The sequence below is a fragment of the Paroedura picta genome, chromosome 10, assembly GCF_049243985.1.
Source record: "Paroedura picta isolate Pp20150507F chromosome 10, Ppicta_v3.0, whole genome shotgun sequence".
In the NCBI taxonomy this organism is placed as follows: domain Eukaryota; kingdom Metazoa; phylum Chordata; class Lepidosauria; order Squamata; family Gekkonidae; genus Paroedura; species Paroedura picta.
The window spans coordinates 36,127,411-36,142,988 of NC_135378.1; the positions used below are offsets into that span (position 1 = coordinate 36,127,411).

At 42.6% G+C, this 15,578-nt stretch overlaps 1 protein-coding gene across 2 annotated transcripts in view; it reads right to left on the bottom strand.

Moving 5' to 3' along the window:
• Positions 1-571: 571 nt before the first annotated feature.
• CYP4V2 (cytochrome P450 family 4 subfamily V member 2) overlaps positions 572-15,578 on the bottom strand; it is a 28,069-nt gene continuing 13,062 nt past the window's right edge. For both annotated transcript variants that reach the window (XM_077302159.1, XM_077302160.1), the window contains exons 5-11: positions 15,289-15,358; positions 11,301-11,427; positions 9,470-9,661; positions 8,388-8,490; positions 3,874-4,008; positions 3,606-3,785; positions 572-2,037 (exon numbers count right to left, since the gene is read on the bottom strand). In XM_077302159.1, coding sequence (XP_077158274.1) covers positions 1,847-2,037; positions 3,606-3,785; positions 3,874-4,008; positions 8,388-8,490; positions 9,470-9,661; positions 11,301-11,427; positions 15,289-15,358 — 998 coding nt within the window. In that variant the 3' untranslated portion in view covers positions 572-1,846. The remainder of the gene's footprint in view (positions 2,038-3,605; positions 3,786-3,873; positions 4,009-8,387; positions 8,491-9,469; positions 9,662-11,300; positions 11,428-15,288; positions 15,359-15,578) is intronic.

Genomic DNA, 15,578 nt, shown 5'->3' on the forward strand with positions numbered 1-15,578 from the left:
ACAAGACTGTAACTCATAAGGTGTATATCTTAAACATACAATTTTGAGCCTGTCCAGTTATTCAGTCTTTTGTGTAGGAAGTAATAGCTCATATCAATTTTGTATTAGAATATTCATTGATATTTGAGTGTACTTACGTACTCATGGTCAACAAAAATGGATCCTCCATACTCTTACTGTATGGAGAAATAAATGTCCTGTCAGCAAGGGCAACACTGTTTCTAGACACCTTTGCCAAAAGGGGATGAGGCAGTGCTGGGTATTAGTTATTTGAGTTAAACAGGGAATAACCATCACACAGTGGGCTGGATCCAGACAAAGTTCTCTGTCATTTGCATGGATCTTTTCTGCCTTTCCCCTTCCATGGCTGTCCACTGACCTCTATGGAATGCTGCTCCTGCTAAGGGGGAATTCAGTGAAAATTGCTAGTTTGGTCTGGATTCAACTCAGTGCCTGGGAGTATTTCATTGGTCACTATTGGGAACTGAATGTGAACCTAGACTCCAGTTTTTAAATATCATGTGTTGAAGATCAAAGAATTAAGAAGACATTAAATGAAAGAATAAAGTCGTGTGGTGCCTTAAACACTTTTATTGTGAAATATATGAAGTAGTATACATTTTTAAGGCACAACATTGCTTTGTATTGTATTTTACTACAACAGATTAACTTAGCCACCCTTACAGAATTCATCCAACAGTAAATCCTTCACAACAAAAAATACAGCAACATTCTTTCAGCTTGTTTAAGCATATCCTTCTATTCTGAGCATTCAGGAGGTACTGACTACTTTTTCAAAGTTACATATTCAACTTCATGTAGTAACAGGGCACTTCCGCACATTGAAAAATATGATGTTATGCCAGCATGATGGCATAGCGCTAAATATTATTGCGCCTCCAGCCATTCCTCACCTTCTTGCTGTCTTGCTTCTATCTGCCACCTTTTTGCACTCCTTACACTTCACATTGCCTGCTGGAAATGGAGGAAGAGAGCAATGCTCTTTACATGCGACTTTCTTCCTCCTTTCAATCAAATCCTGGCAACCAATCCTCTTTCTCAATGTTTTAAAATAGCGATCCCCAACCTGTGGGCTGCGGACCACATGTGGTCCTTCGACTAATTGGAGGTGGGCCCCGAAGGACGCCTTCTCCCCCCCCCGGCCCTTTACTTCATCCCCCCCCCAGCCCTTTACAACACACTTCGGGTGTCATTGTCTCGCATCACTCCCAGATGGGACTATCTCGTTGCAGAGAAACAAGCTCAGGATTCCCATTGATTTGTCATTGTCATTAGTTAAAATTTCCATGAAAATAAAATGTTCCTTATGTTCATTGTTGTGGCGTGTCTGTATCTTATTTTGAAGGGATGTTTAAACATTACCATAGCGATCAGAGAGCGTTAGGGCAGTGGTTGAGAGTAGAGGGGTAAACTATCCCCCCCCCACTGGGCCTAAGTAAAAGGCATTGAGTGGTCCCCAGTGAGTGGTCCCTGGCGTTGAGTGGTCCCCGGTGATAAAAAGGTTGGGGACCACTGTTTTAAAGTGCCCGCGATGCCCGCTAATTTTTTTTTTAATGCAATACTTCTCCGTTGAAACGCTTATGCATCTAATCAAAGATGCGTAGTGTTTTACTGCCACCCCTTATGGAATCACGAGTCTTGAAACTTAAGAAAGAAAAATCTTGTTCCTGATTTTGGGGGGCGGGGGGGAGACTTTAGAAAGGCATGCTTTGTGTGACAACTTTGGGGGAAATTTTCTTTTTGGCTTTGCCTGTATGCTTGTATGCCTATTTGCTGCTCCAGACAGTTCATTTAAAATTTTAATTTTATATTAGGAGAGTGAATCTTACAGAGATTTATCATTTTCAGAAATGTAACCATGTCTCCTTTTTAATTGAATCCAGATACCATTGTTTGGACGAAGAATCAGTTCTGCTACAGGACAAAGATCTTCGTACTTCTGCTTGGTTTCCACCCAAAAATTTCGCAGAATGGTGGCTAAAATAGCCTTTTCTTCCATCTGTGCAAAGCGTTGACCTGCGTACACATTGAAAGAAATGGTAGTTACAATTTACCTTGGTAATAGTAACTGTTATTCATAATAACAGTACACCCATTGGTTGTCACTGATGCAAATGTTTTTTGACAGATTCATAGAGATCAGGATCTCCTCCTCACTCTGGATTTGCAGGCCACTGTTTCAGATGGAGTAGGGAGTATAGACAGATAAATCACTCCACATTCCATGTCTATGGTAATATGATAGCAACTTGCAGAAGACAGGCAAATATTGCAGGTTTCCAAGGCAAGCCATAGTGCAGTTCCCTACACCGTGCTAAGTACAGTGAGTTGGCGGACAGCTGTTATTTGCAGTCTCACCGTTTACATATAGGGAGGAAAAGGAGGCTTGAGACAAGTGCTTTCCTTCCCCCCAAAAGTCAAGGCCAGATGAGATGAGGCTCAAAAGATGCGAGGGATCAATGATAAAGACCAAATTTCTTGGTTCTTAATTCCCACAGCATTGTGTCAAAATGTTACTGCATCCAGCCACACAAATTACACTCTACAAATTACACTTCCATAGGTCTGGAAAGTTCCAGTCAGGGCTTAGGGTTTTCCAGATATTACAATTGATCTCCAAACTACAGAGATCAGATCCCCTGAAGAGAACAACACCTTCAGACAGTGGAATTTAGGGCATCACAACCCTGCTGAGTCCTCCCTTTCCCAAACTGCACCTTACCTGGGCCCCATCCCAAGTCTCAAAGAACTTCCCAAACACCCCCCCCCCAAAAAAAAAAAATCTCTCACACATATACACACACACACAATGCTGCTATTAACTCTGGTTGCGGGGAAAGTCTGTCAATCTGCTGTTCATATACAAAGAATATAGGGAATTTGAGAGATACAAATGGGTAGCCATGTTGGTCTGAAGTAGCACAATAAAATCAGAGTCCAGTAGGATGTCTGTCTCTGAACAATATTTGAGTGTGTGGACTATAAATGAAAAATCCTGACACATCCTACACTTTACTGCTTTCAGAATTTTATTTAATTTCATTTATATTTATAGTGCCAGCTCAGGGTGGTTTACAATATAATAAATACAACAAAAACAATAAAACAGTAGCAATTAAAAGTATAAAAATGGTTAGGATGCCAGCCTGCTTGTAGAGGTTATAACCCTTCAGGTCTTATTTGTTCCAGGGGGGGATCTCTTCTGAGGCTTTTTATTCCAATTAGCCTCCAAAGTCAGCTCTGTGGAATGGGTGGGAAAGCAGGGTCTGTTTATTTATCTTTTATATTCTGCCTTTGTCTCCATTGAGGACTCCAAACAGATTGCATCATTCTCCTTCATCTTGCCCTCACAACAATCCTATAAAGTAGGCTGAGAATTTGTGACTGGCCCAAGATCACCCAGCAAGCTTCTGTGGAAACTTAAACACGATTCTCTCCAATCTTAGTTTGACATTCTCCTAACTGGGAGAGTGCATGTTTCCCATAAAACAAGGTGTTTTCAGGGCTTCTTCAGAGTACCATGACAATATCTATTTTTTTGGAAATGAATCATACAGATATTAACCAAATGCTCTCATACATACCAATGCAGTTTCTGGGCCCAGCAGAGAAAGGCACGTATGCATATGGATTCCGCCCAGCAGAATTCTCCATGGAAAACCGCTCTGGTCGGAATTTTTCAGGCTCCGGAAAAACATCAGGATCTCTGTGCAGCATAACAGGTATAATGAGAACATCTGTCCCCTTTGGGATCTTAAATCCTCCTATCAAAGAAGAATTACCATTCATGAAAGCAGGTCCTCACAGGAAGAACTGGATTACTTTATACCCATAGTGTAGCAACCCACTTACTAATATAGCAGGTTTCATGTAGTGTACGGGCAAAATATGGAACAGAAGGAAAAATGCGAAGGACTTCTTTTATAACACATTCCAGATATCGTAGTTGCTTCAAATCATCGGAGGTGATGTGACGTCTAGAATCACCTAAGAAACAAAGGCAAATGAGAGACGTACAAGTATTATGATCCACAAAGGATTGCATCCAGAAGTTTTCCATCAGCAGAACTGAACTGTCCTGCCTCTCACTCTCCAACACAGTCCACTTATTTAAACAAAATTCTATCCCCGAGGAATAGGGGGACCCTTAGGAATGATGCAGAAGGTTGGAAGGAGGAACTGGACAAAACAGCCTTATCGTTTGGGTCAGCAGGAAATTAAGTTTGGATGAACCCCAAATGTATGCCCTGAAGGATTCTTGTTTTTAACAAGAGAAGAACAGCTGTGTTAGGTTCAAACAGGCATGCTTAATTTCTCCAAACATTAAGATGCCTGGTATGACAGAAGGTAAATGGTAACCTAGTCTGAGACTTGAATGATGGGGGATTCAAACATAATTCTACCGTTGAGAGTGGCAGTCAGCAGTGGCAGTTAAGAATGACAGTTGACTGGGAAGGAAGATTAAGAGAGTAAGAAGATCAAGAAGGATCCTTCTCAAACCTGAGAGAAATGGCTCCCCATAAATGGCTCCCTATCAAGCCTGAGGGAAATAACTCCTAGTAAAGAGGGGCTATTCCTATTTAGTGGTTAAGGATACCAGAACTTGTATGAATGTTCCTGCCTTCATCAACTTCAGTTTCTTTGAAGCTTATGCTAGCTTATTTAAGTTGACTCCCAAGATATACCCTCAGTTTTTAAAGTTCTGACTGTATAACTAACATAGTTTATATTTATACGAAGTTACCCCATTCCTGTTCTCTGTTCACCTTCTAAGTTCTAAAACCTGATACCTATGTGACCATTCCCCCTCATAAGTAAAATAAAAGTTTGTTAGTTTTGAATTACCGTCAGACTCTTCTATCCCATTATGCCCAGCCACACAGCAGCCATCCAGACTTTGCTGCAATCTTTCCCAAAGCTTTGCAACTCAGCAGGCTTGGGGGGGGGAAAGTTACGAAAACTCAAGGAAACCCCAGTGCATGCATGCCCCATGATGCTGTGGGGAACCGAGGGGGTGGGGAAGAGAACCTTCTCAATAGCAATAAACCCAGAGCACATAACACATGTGGGAAAGTTAGGATTGTCTGCTTGGCAATAGCTAGATCAAAGACTTTCTCTGTGGTAGGTTTGTATTTTCCAACAAACATTCATACCCGTCCTCACTTTAGTTTGGCAGGAAGTATAGAAAATGTTGGTTTTCATTTCTTGAGAACATATCAAGCACAAATCGAAAAACTTACAGAACCAAAACCACTTCAGCAGTGAAGTATGCTAGCTGACATCTCTATTTCCCAGAATGCTACATGGTTCGGTCTTAAAAGAGGAAGTAGCATATAAAGGATCAAACAAAAGTTATATAATACTTCACCTGTCATACCTGCACTAGTTTCACTGAACTCTAATCATAATGCCACTCACAAGGAATGAGTGACAATATGCTGTTGGCTTTATTCCAAGACTATACCTTCTCTTCTGCAAGGCCATCACATTCACACAAAGGTTAGAGGCCACTTTGTATGGAACACCATGAAGCTTTTGGACAGCAGTGTCAGTCTTTCAGTATAACAGAAGGTTGGGAAGGTTTGTGGTCCCAGAGCTTCACACTTTATTTCATGGAATTTTATATATGGGGGGAAGGAGTACAGAGATAAGAAATGTACTTTTGAATGGAAATAGTGTCCAAACAATACAGGACAAAAGCATATTGTAACCATATGGAAGTTATTCACATTGTTCAGCCTTTCTCAACTTTTTTACCACTGAGAAATCCATGAAACATTCCTAAGGCTTCAAGGAACCCCAGAAATGGTGTGATAATGGAGAATATGGTTAGAAAGCATAGCTGTGTACATGCCAACCGGGGCCCCTCCCCTTCCCACCCCCTCCAGACACATAATTGGCCATTTTGGGAGGGGGGAGGGGGTCAACATGACCTTATATGGTCATATCCCCCAATAAATGTTTAACACATTTTAAAAATATATTAAAAATCATTAACTCCCAGCCAGTTGGAAGGTACTTCCAAGGCCATCAAGAAACCTCAGAGTATCACAAATCTATGTTGAGAAAACCTGGTCCATGTGAACACAGCCTCACTTCATCTTCAACTAACTTCAAGCCCATGAAAGAACTATCAGTATCAAAGTATGCATTCTTGTCACAGCGTGAAGCAATCAAACAATTTCAAATATCCATCTCTAACATAGGCGTCACAAAGCTTACATCAACTCTTGTTTGCCCTTTGATGTGTGCCAATAGATACTTGCACCCAGATAATGAAATTCAAGTAAGTGATTTATGAAAATTAGCTGAGAGTTGGCATTGAAATGTTTCTATTATGTAATCTCTATCCAAACAAAATCTCTTAATTAGTTCAAGGGTTATGCATAACATAATTTGACATGTATATATTGTTTCTCTCTTATGTGCCATAATATAAAACAAACAAAAAACAACACTCTCAATAAGAAGGGTCAGAATTGAGGAAGAACCACCATCTTAGGGTTGCCAGTAGATTAAGAAGTTCAAAGTTTTGAAGGTAAAGGTCTTTGTAGTCTGGAAATCAGCTGTAATTTCAAGAGATGTCAACAGGCTCCACTTCAAGACTGGCAACCCAAGGCAGGTCCTTTCCTCAAGAAAGTCCTACTAGAGTGCCTGCACAAGGGTGCCTTGACTTGCTGTGTCCAGAAAGCTGTATTATTTATTGTATGGCATGTGTGTAGAGTACCCAGGAAATCCTAGGATTGTTTGGCAGCCAGGTGAGAGATGTTCAGAGGTGGTTTGCCATTGTTTGCCCCTATATCATGGCTCTAGTATCCTTTGAAGGTCATCCTTCCAAATGACAGCCAGGCCCAACCCTGATTAGCTTCCAGGATCAGGCTTTCATGGCCAATCCAGGTTAGGTAGGAGACAATGTAAAATGGTTTTATCCCACAGGATATTTGATGGAGGGTAGTTTGTTTGGGCAGATTTGGCTGCATTTTGGCTGCAATTTAAATTGGTTTTTAACTACTTAGTAACTGTTCATTCTTCTTAATTTGTCACTAGGTGCTTATGATATTTTTGCTGCTCAGATAGCGACTGTGAGTCTGAGATAAAGTGGGGAATGCCCTATATACTCGCATATAAGCCAACCCACATATAAGCCGAGGCACCTAATTTGACCATAAAATCTGGGCAAACTTCTTGACTCGCATATAAGCCGAGGGTGGGAAATGCAGCAGCTACTGGTAAATGTACATTAATTGAGGCATCAGTAGGTTAAATGTTTTTGAATATTCATTTCAAAGAAATACAGCAAATTGGCTCTGTACATGTAAAAGAGGGTCAACACGAACATCCAGCCTCCCTCCCCAACAAATACAGAAAAGTCAACAGGATGAATAGCTGCTGGACTTTGTACCCCACTTTTGACTGACCAAAGGAGTCTCAAAACGGCTTACAATTACCTTCCCTTCCTCTCTTGTTGTCAGACACCCTGAGAGAGCTCTGACATCTGCTCTGTGAGTACCGCTCTGGCAGGAGAACCAAACAGTGCCCCCCAGGCCAGCAAACCAGAGCAGAACAACAGTAGCCGGAGTTGGCAACCTACTACAACAAGAACAACAGCTACCAAACTGGGAGAATGGACAACTCTAACTACAACTGCAGTGCCCCCCCCAGAACAAAGCACTGAAATAAAGAACTGTAAAACTGAACACTGAAAGAACTGTAAAAATCAACTTTTAAAAGAAGAAAAGTCAAACAATGCTGCCCTGCCCCTCAGATAAAAGAAGAAAGAAACACTAGGAGAAAGAAACAGTAAATCCCAAAGCACCCCCAAAATCCACCCCACCCCCAGCAATCAAAATAATAGTTTGGAAGAACTTATTAGGAAGAGAAGAAGAAAGGGGGGGGGAGTCCCTCAGTCAAACTGTTGATGTCCTATAAGCTGCCAGAACAAGCTCAGCTCAGCTTGCAAACACATTTGCAAAAGGCAATGCAATGCAACGATTGGCTGGCTGCATTCCATAGGCGGAGAAGGCTGATACTTCAATTAATGTATATACCCGCATATAAGCCGAGGAGGGCTTTTTCAATGTGAAAAGGAGTGCTGAAAAACTCAGCTTATACAAGAAATTTATACAGTAAATATTCTAAACAAATGAAATTTCTATGTGTCAGAGAATGGAGTGTATATGCACCATCATTCCCAGGAATAAATGTCACTTGTTCTGCTTTAATGAATATGTAAAGTCAGTGTAAGTTCCCCCCCATCAGGGAGTCTGCATCCATTTAAGTATCTGTACGAAAAGGTCTAGGTAATATCACTTTATCCTTTACTATCCCAAGCTGAAAGCTACATATCCAGAGAGAGTGAAACTTACCAAAAACTTCATCCAGTTCATGGTGGACTTTTCTTTGCACTTCTGGATGGGAAGCGAGTAAATAGATAGACCAGTTCACAGCAGCAGCAGTGGTATCATGGCCCTATGAGGGCAGATTTTTACTATCATGAATACAATGTTTTTGGGCACCCACTCCATAGATAAGTAAATGAATATTTTACATTTTAAGGAGTTTTGATGTTTTCATATTTTGGTAGTGCCCTACATTTTCACAAACAGGCAGCTACATGTTCACTTCAGTCTCTCCAGCATGTGAACCTATTCTGTTGACATGATTAACAGTGCAGTCCTAAAGAGAGCAGGTGAGGAAAAGAGCCCTGAGGGCACAGCTGACTTATGGCCAACCCTACAGGGTTTTCAAGGCAAGAGACATTCAGAGCTGGTTGGCCATTGCCTGCCTCTGCATCACAACCCTGGTATTCCTTGAAGGCCTCCTATCCAAGTAGTAACCAGAGCCAACTCTAACCTGGGCTATCCTGGTCAGGAGAGTTATGACCATCAAAATCCAATGAAATCAATATATTTAGAAAGAAGCAATCTGTTTAGGTTTATACTGTAGGATACTAAGGCTCGATCCAAGTTAGAGAATTGAACCATAGCTTTAGTTCTAGAATCTCATAGTTCAGTCAAAATCAACTGGAAAGAATTAAGCACAAGCTTAATTTCCTCACAGGATTCATTTTTTTTAAGATGCTGAAGCCACAAGACCCTGGATGAAGTGGTACCAACAGACTGCCTGAATATGAATAGCAGCAAATGCATTAAAATACTTGGGGTACACAAAGTCCAATGTTTTTGCTCTCTTCCAGAGAAAACTTTTTTCTCATTGTAGTTTGATATATTTTGGTTTTATCTTGTTCTAGTCCAGTAAAGAGAACATGGGCAGTGATGAATGAGAGAAGAGCTTTTTCAACCCCTCCTCATGGGCTCACAAAAGAAACAGAACAGAAAAACCAGAGGGTGTGAACCACAAGTAAAACAGAAAAAAGCCATCAGCCACATATGTTTTGGTACTGGCAACCAGTAGGCAGCACGCAGCCTCTGAAACTTGCACTCTCTACCTCAAACATGAATGTGTCCACTTCTTCTCGAACATCCTTGTAGCTCAACTTCTTCCCATTGTCATCAGTGGCATTAAGAAGCATATCCAGGAAAGCTCTCCGCACTTTGCACCCACTTTGCTCATCAGTGCTGACTGTATCGCTTTGATGTCGCTCCTGATTTTCTAGCTCACGAGCCTTTTCTTTAATAACCTTCAATACATAAAAAATGCATCCCAGGTTAAAGAATTCAGCGTGTACTTCAAGCAATGCCATATAAAGTAATTAGCTACTCTTTCCTGTACTGTACCGAACCCAATAATGTGGCAAGAATATCGGTGATTTTTCCTGACAGGTGTAGAAAGGTTACTTTAAAACTATGCCTGAATAGTATCAGAGGTGAGACAAGAGAGAGGGTCATGAAAAGTACAAAAAAGGGATCACTTCTCCATGTATGAATCCATGCAACTTGGTTCCCTCTTGTAGTAGGGTGAGGTCGGCCACAGATCAATAGTCGACATTTTCAACAGCAGCGTAATGGAAACTTGAGGTCTGCCCATACTTAGAAGAATGAGGAAACAACTTGCCAAATATGCAGTAATGGTGAAATTACCAATTTATTTGAGACAAAGAGATCAATTTAAAAAAATTGAGAAGAGACAGAGTGTGTATTATGCAAGCAGGAGACAAATTTAGAATGAGATGCAGTTTAAAATACTGGATAAAATGTACTGTGATGATGAAGCAGAAAGATAATCAGTTTTAAATGTAACATCCTGAATATAAATGTAGGTAAGGAAGTGAACTATGGGGAGAAATATCTATTTTCTTATTATGATATATGTAATCGATTTTCCTTCTGTATATTTTATATCTTATCTACTTGGTAAAATAGAGAATATATACAAGAGGCAAAAACATGTACTACTGAGTATATAGCAATGATGAACCTAATAATGTAGCTGCAAAACTACCGAGTAGTTATGAAACTGAAATGCAAAATGCTGAATATAAATGTACCCCTACAGAAGCAAGTATCATTGTACTTTATAGACAGTGTCCCTAAAAGATTTCAATGTAACAAAGGGGAGGCTGGGGAAAAATATTTTATTTTTTATACCTTGTTATATATAATCATGTGTTCCACTTAATATTTCTGGTAAGGGCTTGGAGGAAGAGCGTGTCTCATGGCTTAAGTGCCACTCGGCGCTTAACACCATCTCAGAGTGGCTGTCCCGCCCCTGAGTGCCTCCTCCAACCAGCTTGCCTGTCTGTCCAGTGGTCAGCCAACCGCCTTCCGTCCCCCACTCCTGACCACCCCCTCCTCCTTCCACTTCCCTCAGAGGCTGCAGAATCCTACCACATGAGAGCTGCCCCTGCCAGTGAGTTCCCTGCCCGGGGTCTTGGGGCTCCCCAGGAGGGCACCTCACTGCTAAATAACCAAGCCACCCAAGCCGCAGCCTCAGCTGGGGATACGCCGCCCTATCACCCGCCTGCAGCCTTTCCAGGTCATGGGGGAAGGGAGAGGCCAACCGGAGAACAGCCACATGCTGCCTTTCAAGGTCCTGGAGAGAGAGAGGCTGTCCGCAGAGTTGTTCCACCACCACCCCAATCTAGCGCCTGTTGTATTCCTGAGTGCAATGGCCTTGGCCTCTAGTCTGTAATATATGTATAACTAGATTACAGTTTGTATTTGTTTATTTTATATTCAGCTGGCATTATGCTGTATCTAACAATCTGTTGAATCTAACAATTCAACAATCTGGGAGAACTTTACTAATTAATCTTGACAAGATGACTTTGATCTTTCTGATCATGCAATGCTGCAGATAGGAATAACTCAGCACCTTACTTTATCAGTAAAACTGTGAAGGATCTTCAGCCCTCTATAATGTTCTCTTCCTTCTTTGAACATGAGATACCAAGGATTACCCCAAAGCCAGGGACTTTTCAGTCGGTGATGAACCAACTCACTCATCCTAAGATAACACACAACAATGTTAAGAGGTATTTTATCCTAGAGATCTAATGAACAAGCCTGGATTTCTTGGTAATGAGGTAAACAACAGACATTCATGAAGAAAAATCAGAAGTGATGTAAGTGCTTACATAACTAATGGATACAAGTGGCCCTGTTTATTTATTTTTTTCAATTTATTTCCCGCCGCTCCCCAAAGGCTCTCAGCGGGTTACAATCTTCTGAATAAAACCCCCAATAAAAATCCACTTAAAACAGTCATAAAATTAGATTACATATATAAAAAACCCACATGACACGGCAGTAAACTCAGCCCAGTTCTAACAATGTCCCCAATAGCATCTAGAGGGGAAGGAGGAAGAGGGCGCAGATGGAATTCACCACCACCGCTTTTATAGGAGGGGCCCCGATCTCCCTGGCCGCCCAAGCCTCAACTGTAAACCTGGTGGAAGACCTCTGTTTTGCAGGCCCTGCGGAACGCTGAACTCCCACAGGGCTCACAGCTCCTCTGGGAACTCATTCCATCAGGTCAGGGCCAGGACCAGGACCAGGACCAAAAAGGCCGTGGCCCTGGTCAAGGCCAGGCGCACTTCCCTGGGGCCAGGAATTATCAAATAATTTGCACCCACAGAGCGTAACACCCTGTGGGGAGCTTAGGGCAACAGCTGGTCCCTCAAATATGTCTGGCCCCGACTGTGTATGACCTTGAAGGTCAAAACCAAAATCATGAACCAGATCCAGAATGCAACTGGCAACCAATTCAGCTGCCGCAGCACTGACTGGATATGTGCCCTCCAAGAAGTTCCAGTGAGGACCCTAGCAGCTGCATTTTGGATCAGCTGTAATTTCCAGATCAAGCCCAGAGGCAGGCCTGCATAGAGCAAGTTAGAGAAATCTATTCTGGAGGTGACTATTGCATGGATCACTGTGGCCAGGTGTTCGAGGCAGGTAGGGCACTAGTAGCCGCGCTTGGTGAAGATGGAAAAAAGCCTGGCTGGCTACTCTTTTGACCTGACATTCCCTAGCAATCTGTTCACTTCGGGTAAAGAGAGCCACGTGAAGCCATCAAACGTCACCTCCAAAGGCGGCCAACAGGCCTCCAGTTGATTTACTGTATCAATTGTAGCAAGGAGGTCGTGGCAGAGCAACAAGACCTTATCCGCAAAATAGCTTGCTAATGCCTCACACCCAAGTTCCAATTGACTAACATTTTTGGTGCCCCTCCTCAAGGGCAGTAAGTGACTGAACTACCCTAAATAATTGGGCTGGGCAAGAGCTTGCAAACACAATTTCCGCAGCAAAAAACATCATGTTTTGCTGCTTTCACTGCCATCTCATATGTCCTCATCAAGCGTGTGATAGGATGTTCTTCCCGCCTTGTCCCAAGACTTCTGCCACACTCACTCTAGCCAGAGGACATCTAGTAGTAATTTTGTTGATAGTGGCTGCTAGGCAGGACTGCCAGTCCTTCAATCAATGCACCCACTGCTTCCGCTTCTGGATAGTGAAAGCTTGTCATGAACTTTTACCTCTGCTGGTTCTCCTTGGTTGCAAACTGAACTCTCTCCAGCATTCCCCATCTTTCTGTTACCCAGAGGAAGGTTTCTTTCTTCAGCATCCACTCTGGTTCTGATATTGTGGTATGGCTTAACCAACCTGCCTTCTCGTTCTCTGATATGTTCTGTGCGTGTCAAGCACAGGTTCTTTTCTGCCTAGCACAGAACCTGCACTGCTTCCTTGTGTAGTGCTGATGATTGAGAGCCTTCTTGTCTGTTCAAATATGCCTTCATAGATATATTGTCTGCTCTGATCGAAGATGTTCCTTGGACAGTCAGGGCCAAATATACTACTTTCATCTCTAGCACATTTATTGTCATCTTCATTTCTGCTGGAATCCACAGACCTTGCACTGGAGCATTGCCAGTGATGCTCCCCAACTTCTCAGGCTTGCATCTGTGAACAACTGTCTCTTGTTCTGTATGCCAAAACATTTCCTCTGCATCAAATTGGATTCCACAGTCCACTATTGTAGGCTGGCTTTTACCTATGCTGGTATCAATATATTTCTTACACACTTGGTCAGAATCTGATCCTGAAATGGCTTTAGAAATTATTGCAATCATCTGGAATGTAGCCATGCCCAGACTATGGTGTCCAGGCTGGCTATCATTAGGCCCGTCATGCTGGCTGATTCCATAATCTGCGAATTTCTGTGAATTTTCCTGGCTGTCATCACTATTTTGACAGACATTTTGACTGTCATTATTAACTCTGTGCTGTGTCTATGATGACACCCAAGTGCACTAGCTTTTGACTCGGGGTCATCGAACTCTTATTCAGATTGATGACAAATCAAAATTCCTGAAAGACCCCCATAGTGTCAGGAACCAAGTGGTTGAGATCCCGTAGACTCACACTGCAGACATCACTTTCGAGCTTTGGGATGAAGGTTTAAGTAAAAGTCTTTATTGATAGAATCAGGATTCAGGATCTACACATCACATAAGCTCATAGACAGGAATCTTGACAGTGACGCCGTATGAGGGGGTTGCATGGGGATTGACTTATGGTGGGAACCAGGTATTCACACAGGAAAAAGGGCAATAGTGTTCTTTGATATGGGAGGTGCCAAAACAGACCAGTGAGCCATCTAGGTTTTGCCTAGCTGGGGAAGCTAGCCTTGAAGTGAGATAGCAAGGAGTTGAAAGCAGGACAAGCTTTTGAAATGCAAGCAGGAGGTTGGGAGGGGTTCTGCTCGGAGGGCCCGCAAAGGTGCCACAACTCAGCAGGAGTTCCAGGAGCCTCAGAGGACAAAACACCTTTACAAAATGTGTACTGTGGGTCAGGAACTAGAGGGTTCATGACACATAGCCTTCAACATGTGCTCTATGCAGAACTCTCTGGCAACTGTGCCCAGATCAAGAGATTATCTATGAATGGGTTCACATAAATACCCATACTCCCTTAGGGTTACTACTGGCACAAGTACCAGTTTGAAGAATGTTCTTGGTGCTGTAGCCAATATGAAAGGAAGAGCCTTGAACTGATAATGTACATGTTGTACACAAAATGTTCAGGGAAGCCTCTTTGGTGGTTGGGTTAGGGACCGCCCAACTGAGTATGCCTGCCAACATTGCCATGCCAAGATCTCCTCCAGCAACTGGAGCTTCCAGCTCCCCTTCGGAAAGGAGCATGTCTTCTCCATGCTCCAATGTTTTCTCTGTATGTTGGACACTGCAAAGCCATCCTTAAAATGCACACTGCTTGGTGCCAGGACAAGCCTTTAACGGACTCAGTCAATACCCTTTTTGCTGCTTGCCAAGGCCAATTAGCACTAGTGATTGTACAAGGTAAAGAATTAGAATTAGGTCAAAGGTAGAGAGTAGAGTAGTCTAGAAATATTATAAGGAAAGGCCTGCTCCACTGCCTGCACGCTGCTCTCCCCACTGAGGCAGGAAACGAACTGAACTGAGCCTCTGGGTGACTCCCACCTCATGACAACAGGAAGAACTTTTAATTGGTAGAAATCACTCAGAAGATGTCCTCACCCCCTAGAGGGAGAAGGCCCTGGCTCTAGTTGAGGCTAGGGGGATTTCCTTTGGGCCAGGGATCCTTAGCTGGTTTACAGTGCTTGATCAAAGAGCTTTCTGGGGAAGATATTAAGAGAGGTGGTCCCTCAGATCTGTTCCTGACAAGAGGAAAGAGTTTCTGTCATTTCTTTCCTGACACTCAAACAACACCTCAGGAACAAAATTTCAAAAGACTAGGTTGGCTGCAGAAGGAGGGGATGTCTGAAAGTCCCTCTCCACACAGGACACAGGCCAAGGACTTCAGTGGAACAAATAATCATAGCCCGACCTACCTATATACAGATCGAACATATTCTGAGTCTTGATTGCTTTGGGCACCTATGTTCTTTCCCATAGCGGTTTCTAGAAATAGGAAAGAAAGAAATTAGCAAAATAACTCCTACCTCTACACTGAACATGAGCTACTTCTGTTTGTTTGTAATCGCAGGCTTCTTTCCCAACTACTCGTTAAATTGCAGCAGCCTGCAATACGCACATACCCTGGGATCTGCCAGCCTCTCCTCTTCTCTCATCTGTTTCCACATTCTAATGCAAGTATATGCAATTCTTCCCCCCACCCTCC